General features: G+C 47.3%; 3 protein-coding genes across 4 annotated transcripts in view; 2 read left to right on the forward strand and 1 right to left on the reverse strand.

The window, feature by feature from the left end:
* Positions 1 to 212: 212 nt before the first annotated feature.
* Positions 213 to 5439, forward strand: eif3d (eukaryotic translation initiation factor 3, subunit D). Its single transcript, XM_054758783.1, has 15 exons — positions 213 to 367; positions 1037 to 1162; positions 1242 to 1287; positions 1360 to 1496; positions 1580 to 1665; positions 1744 to 1816; positions 1892 to 2013; positions 2092 to 2224; positions 3717 to 3864; positions 3947 to 4077; positions 4166 to 4381; positions 4647 to 4789; positions 4874 to 5066; positions 5141 to 5234; positions 5307 to 5439. The coding sequence occupies exons 2-15, from the start codon at positions 1040 to 1042 to the stop codon at positions 5318 to 5320; spliced, it is 1659 nt and encodes a 552-aa protein (XP_054614758.1). The 5' UTR covers positions 213 to 367; positions 1037 to 1039; the 3' UTR covers positions 5321 to 5439.
* Positions 5440 to 5496: 57 nt separating this feature from the next.
* On the reverse strand, positions 5497 to 7385 carry apol (apolipoprotein L). Its single transcript, XM_054760034.1, has 3 exons — positions 6907 to 7385; positions 6695 to 6811; positions 5497 to 6620 (listed from the first exon to the last, which is right to left on the reverse strand). Exons 1-3 carry the CDS (start codon positions 7326 to 7328, stop codon positions 5675 to 5677), a joined length of 1485 nt encoding a protein of 494 aa, XP_054616009.1. The 5' UTR covers positions 7329 to 7385; the 3' UTR covers positions 5497 to 5674.
* Positions 7386 to 9035: 1650 nt separating this feature from the next.
* Positions 9036 to 15732, forward strand: part of cacng2a (calcium channel, voltage-dependent, gamma subunit 2a) — a 37668-nt gene continuing 30971 nt past the window's right edge. Inside the window, exons 1-2 of one of the 2 annotated variants that reach the window (XM_054758785.1) lie at positions 9036 to 9396; positions 9535 to 10189. In XM_054758785.1, coding sequence (XP_054614760.1) covers positions 9964 to 10189 — 226 coding nt within the window. In that variant the 5' untranslated portion in view covers positions 9036 to 9396; positions 9535 to 9963. Of the gene's footprint in view, positions 10190 to 15732 lie in introns of both variants that reach the window. The other variant, XM_054758784.1, reaches the window with a different exon arrangement.

The following is a 15732-nucleotide window of genomic DNA, read 5'->3' on the forward strand; positions in this document are numbered from 1 at the left end:
AGTTGTAAATCGTGTTCAGAGTCGCTGCTCTTTGTAAAACAATAAGGCTTAAATCGCCCCCTTGTGTTCTTAGTGTGAAATTGCAGTTACACGTTCGCGTTGTTCATAAAACATCGACAAGTAACACGAATTGTACTTTACTAATAGCAATCACGAATAATCACGAATAGTTTTATTTACAAGTGAATTACAATAATCGACATTATTTGTTAGTTACGTCCATTTGGGCTTACGACACTTTACGACAGGAGCCACAATCAGCTGTACGGCAGTTAGCGACTTCCTTTCACGCGGGCACCGTTTCCGGCTTTTACTCCAAGAACACCGGTCGATTTTTAAACCTTTCCAGAGTGTCACAACTGCCACGGTAAGAACACGGCGTGGCCTGAAACGACATTTAATAGCGACTTTTTTCACGCGCGTTTCTCGTTGTAACTTAACGAAAGTTATGAGCGTATAGCTAGCTAGCCTGCTAGACAGTTAGCTTAGCCGAGGCAGCGCGGCCAAGCTGGCATGATGACTAGCCTAACATCAAGCAGCGTTAGCATTAGCATTACCTCACATTGCCTGCTTGTGGGGCCTTCTCCTCTCAAACAGTATAATTATCCACTATCACTATCATATATTTCAAAGCTGTCCCCCAGTCAGTTAGACTTTTTCAGTTCGTCAACGCCCTCTGAGATGAACATTACACTGGTGCTAACTCGCTGCTGTCAGCTGGGGCCGCTCCCCGTTGAAGTTCTGTCAAATCTAACACTTTTCTAAGCACTTATTAATCATGTCATGTAAAAATCTACGGTGGACGTCAGTATAGTTGATCGACAAGAGCTACATCTGTTACATTGTACAAAGCCTAGCGGCTCGTCGAGGCGTCAATGATGACTAGCCCACTGCGCAAGCTGATCAGTGCCTTTTCTTGGAGTGCACTGCTGGAGACAACTGTGCTGATCAATGTCTGAGACCCTGTGTAACAACATGCAATGCATCACTTGAAGATTCTAAAATTTAACCTCCACGTGGTTGAATCCCATTAAAGGTCATGGCGAAGTTCCACGCCCCTGTGATCCAGGACAATCCGTCAGGATGGGGTCCTTGTGCCATGCCAGAGAAGTTTAAAGACATGCCCTACCAGCCCTTCAGTAAAGGAGACCGTCTGGGAAAGGTGTGTTTGGTCACACGACACACTGTTAGTGCTGTTTGTGTTTGCTGTTTCACCCACCATGTTGACTTCTGGTTGTCAGGTGGCCGACTGGACAGGAGCCACTTACCAGGACAAGAGATACACGAGTGAGTGATGTGCATGACAAAGTGCTAACGACACTGGAATGCTTACTGAGATGATGTTACGTGCATCCACAGACAAGTATTCCTCTCAGTTTGGTGGTGGAAGTCAGTACGCTTACTTCCATGAGGAAGACGAGGCCAGCTTTCAGCTGGTGGACACGGCCAAGATGCAGAAGACGGCCTACCAGAGGAACCGCATGAGGTTTGCTCAGGTAAAAACGTGAGCAGTGACACGATCCAGCAGGGTTAAACTGTTGAGTCATTCCTTCGAACGGGTTTGTGTTTGATGTGACAGAGGAACCTGCGCAGGGACAAAGACCGCAGGAATCTGACGCAGTTCAACATGCAGACGCTTCCGAAGAGCGCCAAGCAAAAGGAGAGGTGAGACTGTTCGTTTTAAAATAGTCTCAAATCCGGCAGACTGGTCCTTGTTTGGCACCACACACTTTGTCTTTCCAGGGATCGCATGCGCCTGCAGAAGAAGTTCCAGAAGCAGTTTGGCGTCCGTCAGAAGTGGGACCAGAAATCCCAGGTGCCAAAAGATTCCATTCATTTTGCATAATATTGAGTGAAAATGGTTTTGTTCCAACAATATTTCTCCTTCCAGGCTCAGCTGAAGCCCAGAGATTCCTCCGTGGAGGTGCGCAGCGACTGGGAGGTGAAGGAGGAAATGGACTTCCCCAGACTCATGAAGATGCGATACATGGAAGTGGCCGATCCCGTTGACATGTAAGCTCGCTGCCAAAGCCGATGCTGTCGTCGAAGCGACGGCGCCTGCTCATGCCGCTCTTTCCCGTTCTCTTCCAGCGAGTGCTGCGGGGCGTTGGAGTACTACGACAAGGCTTTCGACCGCATCACCACTCGCAATGAAAAGCAGCTGAAGAGCATCAAGAGGATCTTCCACACGGTCACCACCACCGACGACCCTGTCATCCGCAAAGTACGACAATCTAAGAGCATCATCAGCATCTGAGGAAGGAAGAAATTAGTGGTAGACCTTCCAGTACATTTCTTTGATTCATTAGCTCATCTTTTTTTATGGGTCTATACAAATTACTGATATGACACACGTATCAGAATGTTGCCAGAGTGGAAGTCAGCATGGGTGTAGTTCAGCTCCCCATTGCTGACATCATGTTGTGTTTTAGACTACCGTCGTCCCTCGCTCTATCGTAGTTTTTCAAAAATTAAGAAATCAGCGCTGTTTTGTGGTTGACTACGACCTCTTGTTGCTCACACGTCTTTCTCTTTTCTGTGCGTTCTAATAATATAAAAAAGAGCTTAAAAGAGGCAGCTAATTAATGCACGTAATGGGATGCACCTATTCCACCTAGAAAACAGCTATTAAAACACCTCAAAAAATTTCCAAGAAGGTTTTCTGGTTTTCTATCCATGCTGTGAGCATGTAGTAACAGGTACATTCATGATAACATGCAATATTACACTATTTTGCTCATTTGAAGCATTAGCAGAACTTCCTTCCTGGTTGCATTGATTTCACATAGCAACATAGAAAGGAACGCTACACCTAGCGTTAACTTTTCCAAATACAAAAACACAGCAGCAGTAGCGGCAGCTCCAATATGTAGCGTTACCTTTCGCTAGTGGCCTGAGGCATTGTGAGAGAGTGTGTGGTGAAGCTAGTCGCTAGCTGCCTAGTAGCTAGCCTGTGTGGTGTGGCGAGGTGTCACTACAGCAGTAACGTAGTTCTTGGGCGTAACAATGTTATTAATAATAACAGTGTTGCTGTGGCTTGGTTAATATGCAGGTCACATTATGTAAATGTAGCGTTGTTGGCGCTTTTTGGAGGTTTTTTCAGAAGGCTTTATAGGATTATAGGATTTTATTGCAAGTTTAAATTATGTCACACTATGCTGGGTGTGGCTGCTGCCCCTGGGACGTGACCTCGGATAAGCGGAAGAAGATGGATGGCTGGATGGGTATTGTGGTTTTTACAAATTAATTTATAAATGATCACTGTTTCCTGGTTGACAATAGCCTATTAGTAAAAAAAAAAAAAAAAAAACACAAGTAATATGTAGTATTGTACATTAGCTATTGAAAACATGACCATGTACAAAAATGACTGCCATTGTGTAAAAAAACATAAATAAAGTAAGGATATTTAGTTTGTTTAATAATAATTAAAAAAAAAAAAAGAGTATATACCTGTTCTGTATGAAAAGTATCCTTAAATGACTTTTGTTGTGATGTGGTGTTATATAGAACATAAAATGAAATGAAATTGACGTGCTTGTGGGGGTGGGCACCACTAATAATGTAACGGTAGAGGATACACTAACTTTAGAAATCATTGAATGAACTTTCCGTCAAAGTGTGCTCAAGCAGGCTTTCCCATAACGTTCATTTAAAACCACCACACATTGATTGCTGACAATGTTGTTCCTGATGTTGTTGTGTTGTGTGTCTAGCTGGCAAAGACTCAAGGCAACGTGTTCGCCACCGACGCCATCTTGGCCACGCTGATGTGCTGCACGCGCTCCGTCAACTCCTGGGACATCATCGTGCAGCGAGTCGGCAACAAGCTGTTCTTTGACAAGAGAGACAACTCTGACTTTGGTGAGTCATGTGAATGTCACGGGACGACCCGGCCTGTTTGCGTGCCGCCGCTTGACGTGTCCGCATTTGGCCCCCGCCGCAGATCTGCTGACTGTGAGCGAGACCGCCAACGAACCACCGCAGGACGAGGGCAACTCCTTCAACTCCCCCCGTAACCTGGCGATGGAGGCCACCTACATCAACCACAACTTCAGCCAACAGTGCTTACGCATGGTGAGAGCGCACCCCGCCTCCACCGGCACGTTAGTAAAAACTGTTGGTCACGTGATCCGGGGGGGGGGCATGTTTGTGTTGACACCAGGGTGGAGAGCGCTACAAGTTCCCCAACACCAACCCCTTTGTGGAGGAGGACATGGACAAGAGCGAGGTGGCGTCCGTCGCGTACAGGTACCGCCACTGGAAGCTGGGCGAAGACATTGACCTGATTGTCCGCTGTGAACACGACGGCGTGATGACCGGCGCCAACGGAGAAGTGTCCTTCATTAACGTCAAGACTCTCAATGAGTGGGACTCCAGGGTAAGAGTGTGCACGACCTCCGAACCGATGAAAAGCCTTTTCTCCCACAGGAAATACTGCACACAGACATCAAACTGTGGCTGTCCTGAAAGCTTTATTTAGTGTACGGGAATGTTTTAAGTCACATGACGTGCCATACAAGTGTAAAAAGAAGCGAAACGGTGTTCATCGAAATCTGTACTGAGGTTGGCAAGTGTGGACATAACATTTGAGTGTAGTAACGAGGAAGTAGCCAGTGTGATGAAGATGATGTCTTTCCTGCCAGTATTGTAACGGCGTTGACTGGCGTCAGAAGCTAGACTCTCAGAGAGGAGCGGTTCTGGCCACCGAGCTGAAGAACAACAGCTACAAACTGGCCCGCTGGACCTGCTGCGCCATGCTGGCCGGTTCCGAATACCTCAAGCTGGGGTGAGTATTCATTAGCGCGCACAACTTAGGGAAAAGAACGGCGGGCATCCACCTCAAGACTTGACGATGCTGATGCCCCCGCAGGTACGTTTCCCGCTACCATGTCAAGGACTCTGCTCGTCACGTGGTCCTGGGCACCCAGCAGTTCAAGCCTAACGAGTTTGCCAGCCAGATCAACCTGAGCATGGAGAACGCCTGGGGCATCCTGCGCTGCGTCATCGACATCTGCCGCAAGCTGGACGAGGGCAAGTACCTCATTCTCAAGGACCCCAACAAGGTCAGTGCCCACCGCCCATCACTGCACGTGACAGCGCCACGGCCTCTTCTCACTGGTTCACTTTGGGGCCGCAGCAAGTCATTCGGGTCTACAGCCTGCCTGACGGAACCTTCAGCTCTGATGAAGAGGAGGAGGAAGAGGAGGATGAAGAGGATGAGGAAGAAGAAGGTGAGCTGCTATTTGGTTGCAGGCCAACACGTCGCCATGGTGACTAACAAGAATCTTTGCTTTTTGTTCTAGATGATGAGAACTGAAACAGGGGTTCTGGTGACCAAACAAGCTGCGACACATACACACACTCACACACACTCACACACACTTCAAATTCAATAAAGAGTTAATTGGCCCCAAGCTGTCTTATTGAATGTTTTTGTGTCACCCGGACTGCAGGAAGTGAGATTATTTAAGCAAGGTGCTCCTGAACCTGAAAGTCTCCTTGTGAGTAAATACTGCAGGCGACTGCAGAAGCTTTCCAAACACACGCTACCCTGTCATGTGTGTCAGCGGCACAGTCGGAGCTCTGGAAGTGTTTGTGCGACTTTGTGGGGGTGTTTCAAGCTGCTTTGTGTAAGTTTGATATTGTGTAGGACATCAGGTCAGCATGGTTGCTACTGAATGACACAATGTCGTCTTTCTTCCTGTTGGTCGTCTTTGTAAAACTCTGCCTCCATGACAGCCTGGTTCTTCTCAAGGGACAGCATCCCTTGGACCAGAGAGTCCGAGATCCTCTGCCACAAGTCCATCTCGGAGCGCCACAGGGCGGTCCTGGCTCGGATGAAACGGGAGACGTCGGTGTGGCATCCTTTGACCAGAGCGACGCCGTTCATGCAGATGATGAAGACGTCGAGGCCGACGAAGATCCCGTTGAGCGGGATAAGGCCGGCCTTGGCCGTGCGTAACGCCAGCAGGGAGCTTCTAGCAGCCGTCTGGCTCACTCTTTGGACGTCCGCCACCATCTTGTGGACATTTCGGAAAGCTTTTCCGCCCTGGACCACCACCTTGCCGATCCTTGTGACCACCTGGTTGCTTTTGAGCGTCTTGGTAGTGGAGGTGGCGTCTACATGCAAAGAAGCCACTCTTTCAACAGCGTCCACCTGGCAAAGAACCGCATTGACGGCCATGTCCAGTCGACCGGCTTCTCTGGTGGCGTCGTCCAGACACTGCACATCCTGCATGAAGTTCTCAAACACCTCACTGGCTTTGTTCTTGTGTTTCTGGTTGATTGTGAAGTCTGTGGCAGAGACCGCAATGCAGCTGGCAAAGCCGGAGAGGCCGAGGCCCAGCGCCACCATGCTCAGAATCAGAGATGCTCCACCAGAAGCAGGTGACATGGCAAGACCGGTGATGGACAGCACACCACTGACAACGCCCACCGAGCTCCCCACCACGCTGGAGATTTTTTTAGCTCTGTTCATCCTGACCAGATCTGAGGCACTCTGATCCAGTTCGTCCAGAAGCTCCAGCATCCTGGAACGGCGCTGGCTGAACTCCATGACGAAGCGACGGCTGGCGGCATCCTGCAGCATGAAGACCAGCCGGAAGTTTGCGTCCTTCCTATAGAGGACAACACGACGTAGAGACAAGTGGCGGTGTGGAATCCAGCTGCCAGCAGGGCGGAGCACGGTTACCTGATGTTGTCACAGGTGTTGATGTGATGAAGCATCCTGTCGACTGCAGGCAGGTCCACATGGAGCTCCACGCCAAGGTCCAATGCAGCTTTCATGGTCATGTTGAGGCAGAACTTGCTGGAAGACATGCAAGCAGACACTTTGATGAACAACTACATGGATGTCAAGGTCCTGAAGCAACATGGAGTAGAACATGTAAGACAGTCCTTTACCTTTTGTTCAACAGGAGACACATGTTGAGTGTGGTCTGGATGTATTTGTCCAGCATGTAAATCAGCACCTGCACGTTGTCAAGCTTGGGCAGGAAGAAGACCTTTGCGTCTCTCTTAAACTCCATGGCGAGTGGGCATGCCTGACGCGCGCCGCCAATGGCAAGCTTCACGTCGCAGCAGCTGACACCGTCGGGCAGCTTGAACACCTCATCCCGGAAGACGTGCGGCGTGGTGACCGCCAGCCACTCCACCGCCTCCACAAAGCTGTCGAGCTCCTCCAGGCCAAGCAGGACCTTCTTCAGCACCACCTCCAGCTCCTCCTCCAGCATGGCTCGCCTGCTCTCCGACGCCATCTTGCTCCTCACGTAGGCCAACACGTCCTCGCTCAGCTTCAGGTCCACTCTCTTGCTGATGTCAATCATGGCGTTCAGCTCACTGTCACGGCTCAGGGTCCATTCAGAGAGGCCCACACAGAATCGTCCCACTGTGCCCATGTGGACAAGCGTCTCTAAGGCATAGCGGGTCAAAGCCTCCTGCAGGGAAGCTCTGGAAGACATTCAGCCACATCTCAATCAGAATGTTACTGGTGCCTTTTTTCACAGGAGTTCCAGAGGGACGTGTGCTGGATCGTCCAATGTTTGCCATCATCGAGGTTCGTCCTGTTTTTCCAAAATCCCACAGTGACATGTGTTCAAAGACCACTGCATGCCTTGGAACGAGACACACACGTCCCAACTTTGGAAAAGTTATTTTCAAAAGGGTTCCGGGACCACCAGTGAGTTATTGACACATCCATAAGAACTTACATTGCTGTACATTTAACCTGTATTATCACGCATTTATAAATTATTAGCGATTTTAGAGTTAATAGAAAATTTTCTGCAGGAAAAAAACGGCCTCATTTTGGCCCCAAAAAATTGTATTAAAAATTTGGACCAAAAATACACAAACTTGCAAGGTGAATGCTGAATCACGAGTGTACATGCATCATGTTCTTAATCAGACGCTGTCGTTTGACACTTAAAAGACATTTTGGGTATTAAAGTGAGAGCTTTTACCTTGATGCACACATGTTTGTAGCGTGAAGTGGATCTACAGCGGAGACGCGCTGCTCTTGTCATAGCATGCTGGATATGAACGTTTGTCAACTTGCAGCAACTGAAAGCACTCTCACGAGGAACAGCCTGCAGGGTGTGTGTGTGTGTGTGTGTGTGTGTGTGTGTGTGTGTGTGTGTGTTTTCAATGTGTCGACAGCGTCTCCACACTCAACTCATCTTCTGAAAAGAGATCAAAATGAATAACTGACCTGTATTGTTAATGATGTATAATATTATCAGAAGCTTAAGATGAGTGATCCTACATGAACACAACACAACACATGATAGCCTAGAATGATGAGATTTGACACAGAGAAATGTCTCAACGTGTTTATTAAGGTTTACCATGTAAATTCCTGCTGAAAGTGCAATCTGGATTACATCTGTCTCAAACTCACCCAACACAGAGGTACACATCCCCTCCGTGTTTCTTAATAATTATATCTCACTGCTAATTTAAAAATCCAAACTGAGTATCTAATAAAAATGCGAAAAATGTAAAAAAAATTTGAATAATCGAAAAATCAGCTGCAAAAAGAGCCTTTAATTAGTGTCTTAGTCTGAATTGAAAATGAAATAACGTTTTCATTGCTATGCTGCCGACTTTGTGGCTATTGCTTCTTAGTCAGCCCCGTAATGAGTCCTAATTAGTCAATAAATTAGTCATTAAGGCTCATGATGAAAGTTGTGATGGAGATTTTTGGCCAGCAGAGGGCGACAGAGTCCAACGAAATAGGGCGCTGTCCTTTCAGAACCACAATAACCAAACTGTTAGTTTAGACATCAAACATGACTGATGATGTTTTGTCTTTCAGGTCCCATGGACTCATCAGTCGAGGACACGTGTCCCGGATGTCCCGGATGTCAGTTTTTAATTGAATTGTAAAATAAAAACTAAAGATGAGAGCAATAAGACGCGGGGAATTGCGCCAATCTCAACCATGGTTGTCAAAAGCGAACCCCCCCCTCCTCGGCCCCGCCCCCTCCGCGCTCACAAAGCCAATTAAAAATGTTGAGCATCTTGCCAGCAGAGAGCCACCATTACTGCAGCGGAGACACGCACACGCGCACGCGCCGTGGCCCTTTTTAAAGCAGGCTGCAGACTGAGGAGCCTCCACAGGACCTCCATGTGTCTCCATGCTGACAGCCTTTAGAGCAGCACAAGACGAAGAAGAGGAGGAAGAGGAGGAGGGAGGGAATAAGGGCTCCATCAACACTGGCGGGAACGTCCTGGTGGGATTGTGGATATTTCCGCGGCGACCTGATTGCCGGGAACGAGAAGAAGAAGCACCGACTCCTCGTCCTCCTCCTAGCCGCTCCATGTCGAGTGATGGTCGGCCTGCCTTGCTGGAAGCTCCCCGCTGCTTGTGGATCGTCGACGAGCGAAGCTGTGGTGAGCGCAGACCCTCACTCCCGGCGGAAAGCCACCCCCGGCTCTACCGGCTCTAGAGCTCCATATGGAAACCGGGGATCAGAATTTTAGGAAAAAGCAAAATCCCATCGGTTGATTGAGTTGTTTTTGTTTCCTCAGTGAAATCCAAGCGTGCTATTTTTGCGTTGAGCTCCATGTTAGCTGCTTGCTGGTTCGATTGGGCCTGCCAGGACTTGATGAGTGATTTATTGGAGCTTCTTGTGGTCCACTGGAGCGACAAACAGGTTGGCTGCTCCTCGTCAGAGCTGCTTCACTTTCACTCTTTTTGGCTGCAGAGGAAGACACGACAGAGGCCCTCCTTCGTCTTCTCCTCCACATTCTAAGCCACCATCCTCCTCCTCCTCCTCATCGTTTTTTCTCCGTGGTGCTCCTCATCCAAACGCAACCATAAGGCTCCTGGCGCCTCCTCCGCCTCCTTCCTCCCTCTCCTTCCGCTCCGCTTTGGCCCGCTTTTTCGGCTTGCTGTGGTCCCGCAAATTTTCAAATATTTACTTCCTGTACATCAAGAGGAAAGGGGGTCCCCCTTTCATGGAGTGCGGAAACATGGGTCTGTTCGACCGCGGAGTGCAGATGCTGCTGACCACGGTGGGCGCCTTCGCGGCCTTCAGCCTCATGACCATCGCGGTCGGCACGGACTACTGGCTCTACTCCCGCGGCGTCTGCAGGAGCAAGTCCATGAGCGACAACGACACCAGCAAGAAGAACGAGGAGGTCATGACTCACTCGGGCCTGTGGAGGACCTGCTGCCTGGAAGGTAGGACCACCTCTGTCATGTACATGCTGACTTCTTCTTTATGTCGGAATGGTGTTAGTATGCATTTAATGTGCCTTCCTTTGGACAGTACATGTTCAATACTTTGGGAGTACTCCAAACATCTAAGCTCCCTCTGACAACTCAATCTAAACTGAGGTTTGGTGCTTCAAAAAGAACTTACAGTGTTACAGTGTTTCATGGCACACATACTATACAGTACATAGTGTGTATACTGCTGGGGAACAGTGACGGTTGGCTTCAATTTGCGTACAGGAAGGGTACAAAATGCATAAAGTACATTTTTAAAAAATACACAAAACTGCTTAGTTTTTGTGGAAACATTAGATTTTTAGAATGAAACTTAAGAATAAACTTCAAACTGCTAGCAGGTGTTTCTACAATAGATACAATTCTCAAAGAAAGAAATCAAAACATGAGAAAAAACGGAGATGAACGCGTCGCTGAGTATTGTGTATTAAAACACTTCCAAAAACGTTTTCTGCTTTTCTATCCATGCTGTGAGCATGTACTCTAGTAACAGGTACATTCATGATTACATGGAATACTTACAGTATTTTGCTCATTTTTAAGCATTAGCGGAACGTCCTTGCTGGGTGCATTGAGTTCACATAGAAAGGAACGCTACACCTAGCGTTAACTTTTCCAAACTCCAAAACAAAAAGACAGAACCAATGGCGGCAGCTCCAATATGTAGCGTTACCTTTCGCTAGTGGCCTGCGGCACTGTAGGCGAGTGTGTGGTGAAGCTAGTCGCGAGCCCAGGGCTGGGCAGACTGCGGCCCACCGGGCATTTCCAAACTCCTTTACTGTGGAAACTGTAGCTGGCAACCTGACTTGCAGTGCTATTGTGGCACGCTTGAGTTGCCAAAATAGTCAGATGCAATCTGTAGCTTGTAGAAAATAAGCCGTCCAAACAACACAACACGTCAACACACACGACGCACAAAGAAACCTACCTACTGCACCATGTGGGCATACAAACAAATATCTACGCGCCATACCCAGGCCAAAAAAACACCAATATATTCCTGCCGCAAGGCATGCTGGGTAGCTTGTGGTACTCTTTCTCCCAACATTTGTCGCATTTTTGCTTGATTGCAAAATATGTTGATCAAGTCGTCAGCGAAGTAAAGGAGGAGTTAACATACTTGTGATATCCAATGTTTTATTGTCCATATTGTTGTTGCAGCTGGACTACACAGCATGCCTTGCGGGCATTTGAAAATAACAGTTGTAGGTTACGTGTTATGTGTAGCGCTTGGTTGTTGATTTACGTGATGCGTTAACTTGCTGTGAATGTGTTGTTTTCGTTTCTTTGCACCGTGAGCAAGTATCTCAGTCACGTATATATAGACGGCCCCTCCGCCCAATGTGGCCCGTGAGTCAAAAAGTTTGCCCACCCTTGAGCTAGCCGTGTGGTGTGTGGTGTGGCGAGGTGTCACTACACCAGTAATGTAGTTCTTGGGCGTAATAATGTTAATAACAATAATAATAACAACAATGTTGCTGTAGCTTGGTTAATATGCAGGTCACATTATGTGAAAGGGGCGTTGTTGGCGCTTTTTGGAGGTTTTTTTCAGAAGGCTTTATAAGCGGAATAAGTGTGTCCCATTACCTGCATTCTTAGCTGCCTCTTTTTAGCTGTTTTTATATCTTTAGAATGCACAGAAGAAAGACATAAGTGTTCATGTTTCACATAAGGATTGTGGTTGATCGGCAAAATTCCCCCCAAAAATGTGCACTTTTCCTTTCTAGGCACATGAATGTTCCCAAACTGTAAATGCAGAACGATTCACAGCATCACTGGGCTCACTCATGTTAACTGTGTTTTTTTTTTTTAAATCATAATCATCACTTTGTGCTCACTTTGTCAGGGGTTCCGTTGTGAGATAAGATCAATGTGAGCCGCTTCTTGAGTGGTGTGACCTGAGCTTCCTCAGCCGTGGAGCATCAGGTGTCATTCAGAACGTCTGGAGAGAGGTGAATGCCGGTGTACAGCAGCCTACCTGGCAACGTCACCTTTGCTCTTCCTGCCGCTGTGACCTGCGGCGGCGTGTTTCATCCCCACCAGTCATGTTGTTGTGCAGAGAACAAATCAATAATGCTCTTGTGTCAGCACACAGCGTGAGGTCGCCACTAGCCACTAGCTAGCGTAGCACATGAGTGACTGGAATGCTAGCAGCCACCAAATACTTGTGGTGCGTCTCAAACAGTTACGAGCACCGTTATTGTTTTCCATTAATGACTAAAAATGATTATGCGCTGATATCTATATCAAGCATCTGGATGTGTCTCCATTAGTACTTCACAGGAAGCTAAATAGCTAGTCAACCAGAAATGTGGTCGCTCACTCTCAGGAGAACACTGCCCCCTAGCGTTTTGGTAGACAATTGCAAGTCACGAGCTCCTGAAACAGCTCTCAACGGATAATAATGCAATAATTCCGTCAGCACACTTCAATAAGTACACTAATGTACACTGTGCACTTAGTTCCTGGCAGCGCAGTGCTGTCCCAAATCCATTGCACATCTACCAGAGATGATGATTGCAATATTCACCTTGTTCTTCTCTCCTTTTTAATAGTGAATTGCAACCATTCGATGGAGCGTTATCACCAACATTTGGATGACTCCATAAAATACACCCCCCACCCCCATCATTAAAAATACACTTCTCACCACTTTTTCTAGCTTGCGTGTACCCCCTCCTTCAAATCGTCCTCCCCTTTTCTCGATGGCGACTGTACACTGCACTCTACCGATACGAAGTTCGTCTCTTTTTCGAGCCAAAAGATTTGGTTCTTTTGCTTCCCAAATTGATTTTTGTGTTGCTTTAAAGTGATTTGTTACCCAAATACAGTTTTTAATGAATTTCTGATGTCAAAATATAAATACAGTAATCCCTCGCCATTTTGCGCTTTGAATTTTTTGGCTTCACTCTATCAAATACACAAATGACGTGAATTTGTTAGGTGAAGAATGTGAATTTCTCTTGGAGATCAATAAAGTATCTACAGTATCTATCTAAATGTATAAATCATTGCTGTTTGGTGGTTGAATAAGGCCTATTAGTCAAATATGCATATTTAAGCAAATTTTAGATGGGGTTTTTTGCCCTAAATGAAGTATTTTCAAGCATAAAAATGGCTAAATGAAGTAAAATACAAATATAAGGCATTCAGAAGACTCATTCAAAGACGTTGTGATGATATGTAGTATTCTACACTGGTCACTAGGTGTCAGTAATGGTCATGAAGTACTGGAACTCTCCCAATGCTGAGTCTTAGGGGTGCCACAAGATCTCGCAAGATTAAAACGTGACAAGATTTCTCGTTCAGAAAAAGAAATATTGCAATCTACTAATTTTGTTTCTACCATGTTACACTCTTCTGCACTCTGTGTGTATGCTCGCCGCCCCGCCTCCACTCACCAAGACAAAGAGACTGTATGCCTGACAAAAGGGCTCACTCCGTTCATGCCATTGTTGTATGCAACAAACGCACCAAGCTGCTGAAACCAATGCACAGAGTGAACTCTCTTTCTGCCCGTGTGGACGCAGGAGATGAGGAAAACAAAGACGCATGCACATGGCGAAATATTGATGCAGGCAAAATGATCCAGTTCACTTTCATTTATTGTGTGATGAATTAATTCATTTATTATCGTCCCAGGCCTAGTGCCCGTGAGACTTGTCACTTTTTAATCTCACGAGGTCTTGTGACATATCAAATCTGGAACACGGAACAGATTCCATCAAAAAAGTCATCATAAAACACGAAAACAAAGACCCATCTCAGTTAGACAAAAAGAACCCATCACTACTCACCATTTTGAGCATTTTGAGTGCTGCATTTTGCCGTACTCCTCAGTGTGAATGCACTTATGCACTGAAAAAAGTACGCAAGTGCGCCAACTGAGGCAACTGGGCCGTCATGTGTCGAGCAAGCAAATGTTTGCAACGTCAGGCTTGAAGAGTTCAAGCGGCTTAAAGAGGCTCTCGTTGCCGCTACACACACACACACACACACACACACAATGCAACCTTTGCTACAATGCAGGTGTAATTACCCGCATGTGTCGTAGCGCTCCTCTGCGTTCCACTCGAGCGGCCGCGTCCCAAAGCTGCGGAAACACGGCAAAGAGACCCCGCGGTGAATGATAATTAAGTGCAAACAGGAGCCATTCGTTTCTCTCCTTCCCCGTGCAACAGAGACAACATGGACGCTGTGCTGATCGTAATCATTATCATTACTATCATCATCTACAGCAACTTTACGGTCAAATAAGGAGCATTAAAAAAAGCAAATAAATATGCCTGAGGAAAAGATGAAGCACCTTGGCTTCAACATGAACAGCGGCGTTGCTAAAATATTGCGATTGCTCGGAAAGTGGGTGTCGGTAGCGAGCATAGCCATAAAGTGGCGGCTAAAAAGGCCCAGCAGACGGGTCAGCGAGGTGGACGATGCAGTAAGCAAATGTGTTGCATGGAGATAAGTTAGCTGGCGTCAGCGGCACAGCGAGAGGAGGAAGTGTTCTCATTGTGTTCTATTTGCACGCTCGCTCAAACGCCCTCCAGAGGGAGCGACGCGTGCTCGCTGCTAAAGCAAAGAGAGGTGACAGAGATGTTCCCGCCTCTGCTAAACACTCTTAGCACCTAGCAGGGGAGAGCGCCGTGGTGCACCGAGCTGCATGAGGAGGTGGAGGCGGGCGCGGGGCCCAGGGCTGCTGTGGTCAGCGGGGGATGACGCCAAGAGGGGCTGCCTGACAGATGGAGGCGAGGGCTGAGGGCGGAGAGAAGGAGGAAGGGGGCAGGTCTGCTCTTTCAGTCATGTTAGTGGGGATGAAGGTGATCCGGTCCAGATGGCTTAGCATCTCTGCTCGTCCCCGCGTGCAAGGGAGCTTCTATTCTCGCTGACCACTTCGTTAGAAGTAAATATTGCAATCGTCATTTTAAGTGTACAGTGACAGTAATGGTTTGGGACAGCACTACACTGTCAGACTTTGTACACAGTGTGCTTTGTAACCTGAAGTGGAAGTGTGGAAGTGCGCCATTTGGAACACTGCCTGTGTCTCAATTGGTGCACTTGCATACTTACTTGTCTTTTGGGTTCATAAGAGTGATCACACTGACAAGTACTACAAAATGCAGTACTCTGTCAGTACCAGAATGTTGCACTGAACAGTCTATACTGCATAGCGGAAGGGGAGGGACTACCAAAAGGATGACAGAGTAATCTCCGCTTGGGGGTACACACAAGTCAGAAAAAGTCACAACAAATTCATTTTCAATTAAAGCTGCAAGCAACACAGAACGTACTTTAGGCTAACAAGTGAACTTTGCACAGGAAGTGACCAATGGTGTCATCGTCATCATACACACCAATCATGATGAAGATCTGACCCGGTGGAACCGAGGCATTAACGTTTCCATTCATCCGACTGACCATCAAAGTTTGTCGCCATGTCCCACCCCCCCTCCTATGGCGTAGGCTCAAATGCTTTGTAGTTTGTCGTCGTCCGTCTG

This window comes from Dunckerocampus dactyliophorus, chromosome 18 (genome assembly GCF_027744805.1).
Source record: "Dunckerocampus dactyliophorus isolate RoL2022-P2 chromosome 18, RoL_Ddac_1.1, whole genome shotgun sequence".
NCBI lineage: Eukaryota > Metazoa > Chordata > Actinopteri > Syngnathiformes > Syngnathidae > Dunckerocampus > Dunckerocampus dactyliophorus.

Excerpts from the sequence above, each read along its gene's own strand:
- apol (XM_054760034.1), bottom strand. The coding sequence starts at position 7,328 with ATGATTGACATCAGCAAGAGAGTGGACCTGAAGCTGAGCGAGGACGTG. Across the intron at positions 6,812-6,906 it reads TGTCTCCTGTTGAACAAAAG|CAAGTTCTGCCTCAACATGA; the intron begins GTAAAGGACTGT and ends CATGTCTTCCAG. Across the intron at positions 6,621-6,694 it reads AACACCTGTGACAACATCAG|GAAGGACGCAAACTTCCGGC; the intron begins GTAACCGTGCTC and ends TGTCCTCTATAG.
- eif3d (XM_054758783.1), top strand. The coding sequence starts at position 1,040 with ATGGCGAAGTTCCACGCCCCTGTGATCCAGGACAATCCGTCAGGATGG. Across the intron at positions 1,288-1,359 it reads CCAGGACAAGAGATACACGA|ACAAGTATTCCTCTCAGTTT; the intron begins GTGAGTGATGTG and ends GTGCATCCACAG. Across the intron at positions 2,014-2,091 it reads GTGGCCGATCCCGTTGACAT|CGAGTGCTGCGGGGCGTTGG; the intron begins GTAAGCTCGCTG and ends GTTCTCTTCCAG.